General features: G+C 30.9%; 1 protein-coding gene across 1 annotated transcript; it reads right to left on the minus strand.

The window, feature by feature from the left end:
- Window positions 1–935: 935 nt before the first annotated feature.
- LOC104229621 (uncharacterized) lies at window positions 936–1,625 on the minus strand. Its single transcript, XM_009782280.2, has one exon. The coding sequence runs from the start codon at window positions 1,623–1,625 to the stop codon at window positions 936–938; it is 690 nt and encodes a 229-aa protein (XP_009780582.1).
- Between the last annotated feature and the right edge of the window lie 1,635 nt (window positions 1,626–3,260).

Below are 3,260 nucleotides of genomic sequence, written 5' to 3' on the forward strand. Positions count from 1 at the left end.
TGTTTCGTTTATATTTACGTTTATACGCTAACTTTCTTTTCTCCAAAATTATAATTTACAAATAGAGCGTAAGAAGATACCAGAAACCAACATACCCCTGGATCGAAAGTTTTACATGAACATAACAGATTATTTATAATTAAGGGAAAATACTTTGACGTTTGCGTTTGTTTGAAATACACATGGGCAATCTGCCAAACATATGTTTTTGAAGAAAATCGACGACAAAATAAAGACTTTTGCCTCACTGCATTCCTCAACCATTTCTAGCAGAAAGCATTTTTCCTCTAATACAGCTTACGCAGCGTGAAATCGGATAACAGGAGCTCCAACACAAATATGGACACTGGGTAAAAAACAAAAACAAAAAAAATAATGTTCCTTCTTTTTTCATTTTCTAAATCTATGAATTTTAGACAAGACAAGCAACAATATTTTTCCATTAAATGAGAAGTAGCGGTGTGTAGGTGAGAAGAAACAGTAGCCGTGTTCGTCATCAAAGTACTTTTAATTCTCACCCTCCATGCTTTAATAAGTTTCAAGCGGTAATAAAAGAATATAACACCTGTTCTTAATAAATGAGAGGGGAACAACAATTGGATTTAATAAAGCTATATCTACCAACCAAATATCATGAACATAGTTCGCGATTTGGTGTTTGCAGAAGATTAGTTTTTAAAAGGTCCTTAAAACCAACAATTAAAGGTTTAATAAAAATAAATAAATCTAAATAAGGTAAAGAAAGCAGAAGCAAAGAGGAAAAAGGAAGAGAATGAGAATGCAGTGTTGCATTATCAAAATTATAAAAGACTAGCGTGCAGAGTATTTACAATTCTTTTGTACGTAATATCGGCCATCATCATGAAACCCAATAAATTATTGTAGTCCCTACTATTAACATTAATTAACTTGCTACCACCATTCTCATTTCTCACCTACCACGTCTTAACTACTCCACCCAGGAAAGCGGTGGCTTCCGCTTCTCTCCGCCGTCTACAACCTTCCCACAATCTAACTACGTTACCGTCAATAACATGCAAATCTTGGTAACTATACCACCCAATTTCCCCTTTTTTTGTTCTAATCACTTTTTCCCAACTCTGATACCAATCATTACACATTAAATCCTCCATTTCTACAGTACCATTGTTCGAAAATATGGAACTCTGTACCCACTGACTTGAAATGGATTCGCCTTTGTCTGTGCTATCGCGGCAGTCCACATAGTCATCACATGGTCCAAGGACATCATCCTGCTTAAAATAGGTTGTCAATCTCCCTTTTGTGCTGTGTACTATGTGAAATACAACGGACGGTGATATAGTAGTAGGAGCTGTTATTGAGGGTCCCCTAGAAGTTGAAGCAGGCTCATCAGCTGCCACCGTCTCAACATGTTCTGACGGTGGTACAAACGCTGTCTGCGGCAGCGAAGGAGATGCATCGTCGGAAAAATCTCCACGTACTAGTGCCGGTTTCAGCAGTGCTGAGGATGTTTTGATCCTCCAGAAGCTGAAAGCCGCCGCTATCACCGCCAACCACGTCCATATATTGTTGACAACCGTATAAAGTCCGAAACTCAAGTAGTTGAACGCTAAAGCTTCTAGCGGAGATTCCAATGCACTCATGATTTTACGAATTAAAGAGCCAAAAAGTATATAAGTGGATCGCTAATGGTGACTAGTTTTGCTAGGTTTAGAGAGAGGAGTTTGAGGAATTTATGGGAGTGGATGAGAGAGAGAAAGAGTAAGCATCTAAATTTGATGCTAGGAATCGGGAATGAAGATGCTAAGGTAGATCCAAGTTCCTATTTCATGTACCACAATATATGCTTTGGAGACACGTGTAAGGCTCCAGAGCATTTTGTCTAGATTGGAAATTGCCTCGGATGATCACCACAAGAATTCTTATTATGCACTCCCTCCGTCTCAATTTATACGAAAACAATTTCTATTTTGAAAGTCAAATAATTATTTTTTGTCTACAATATTTTCCTATGTATTTCAAATATTTTATATTATTAAATATTGTGATTTGTAATACGTAATTTTTAATATGTAAACATTGTTTTTGAAAAAAACTAAAATTATTATATTTAAATACACTATCAAAATTAATAAATTTGAATCTCGAAAAATAATAAAATATCACATAAACTAAGATAGAGAGAATACGTATTTTTACCGTGATGTGAACTATTAACCATGATTGCTAGCTGCTTAAGCCACGGATGGGAGTTTAATTTGTGCATTCTGTATATTATTTTTCTACATTACTAATAGAGCCGGTTTGAAAAGCCATCTAGGAATTAAATTGAGGTGTAATTGATTATAATTACACAGTTTAGTATATTTATTACGCTAAGTAATTTACTTGGTCAGCATGAAATTTGATAATTAAGAGGGTGCAATTACATTCTCCAATTCTCAAGTGGAAGGTAAGAATTGATGGTAATTAAACTGTTTAAATTATAAGGTAATATAACTTTTTCAATCTTTTTTTAAAAAAAAATTAAAAAATATTATAAGTATCATTCTTTTTATAATTTTTCTTGTCTATTTCTCTTATTCTTATTATTTAACCTTCCAAAATTTTTGCTTATGGTGTGCTTCCGTATAATTTTGCAACTTCTCATAATTCTTTTTCTAGTTTTAAAACACAATTTCGTATTTTACTAGCTTTATTTTTTATTTATTAGAATGAAATAATTATTAATAAAAAATACATTTTAAACTCCTATTTATTTTTATTATTTAAAAAATGCAACAAATCATATATTCATATTTTACTCATATGAGTTGGTACACTTTTTAAATTCATAACTGAAACTTTTATTAATTATTTTAATTTACATTATTTATTTGAAAATAGTCAAGATATCGATAATTTTTTCGATATTAGTTATCAATTTTAGTTATTTAATATTTTTACATTTTAAAAATAGAGTTTAAATACCTAATTATAAATCATATCTTGCATCTCTTATATATAATGTATTTATCACACATTAATGAGTTATTAAAAAATATAAATATTTATTGAAATTTATGTAAATAATAATATAATTTATTTAGAAGATACTTACTACTTCTAAGCTTTTATTTATCAATTGATAATTTTTAATATTTTTGATAGATTAATCTGAAAAATTTATTTATTTAATTATGTAATTACACTTGTCCAACTACATACGACAGTGAGAATTACACTGTAATTATATTCTGGCAGACAAATATGTTATTATAGTTATTATAGTACTAATT

This window comes from Nicotiana sylvestris, chromosome 5 (genome assembly GCF_000393655.2).
Source record: "Nicotiana sylvestris chromosome 5, ASM39365v2, whole genome shotgun sequence".
Taxonomy (NCBI): Eukaryota; Viridiplantae; Streptophyta; class Magnoliopsida; order Solanales; family Solanaceae; genus Nicotiana; species Nicotiana sylvestris.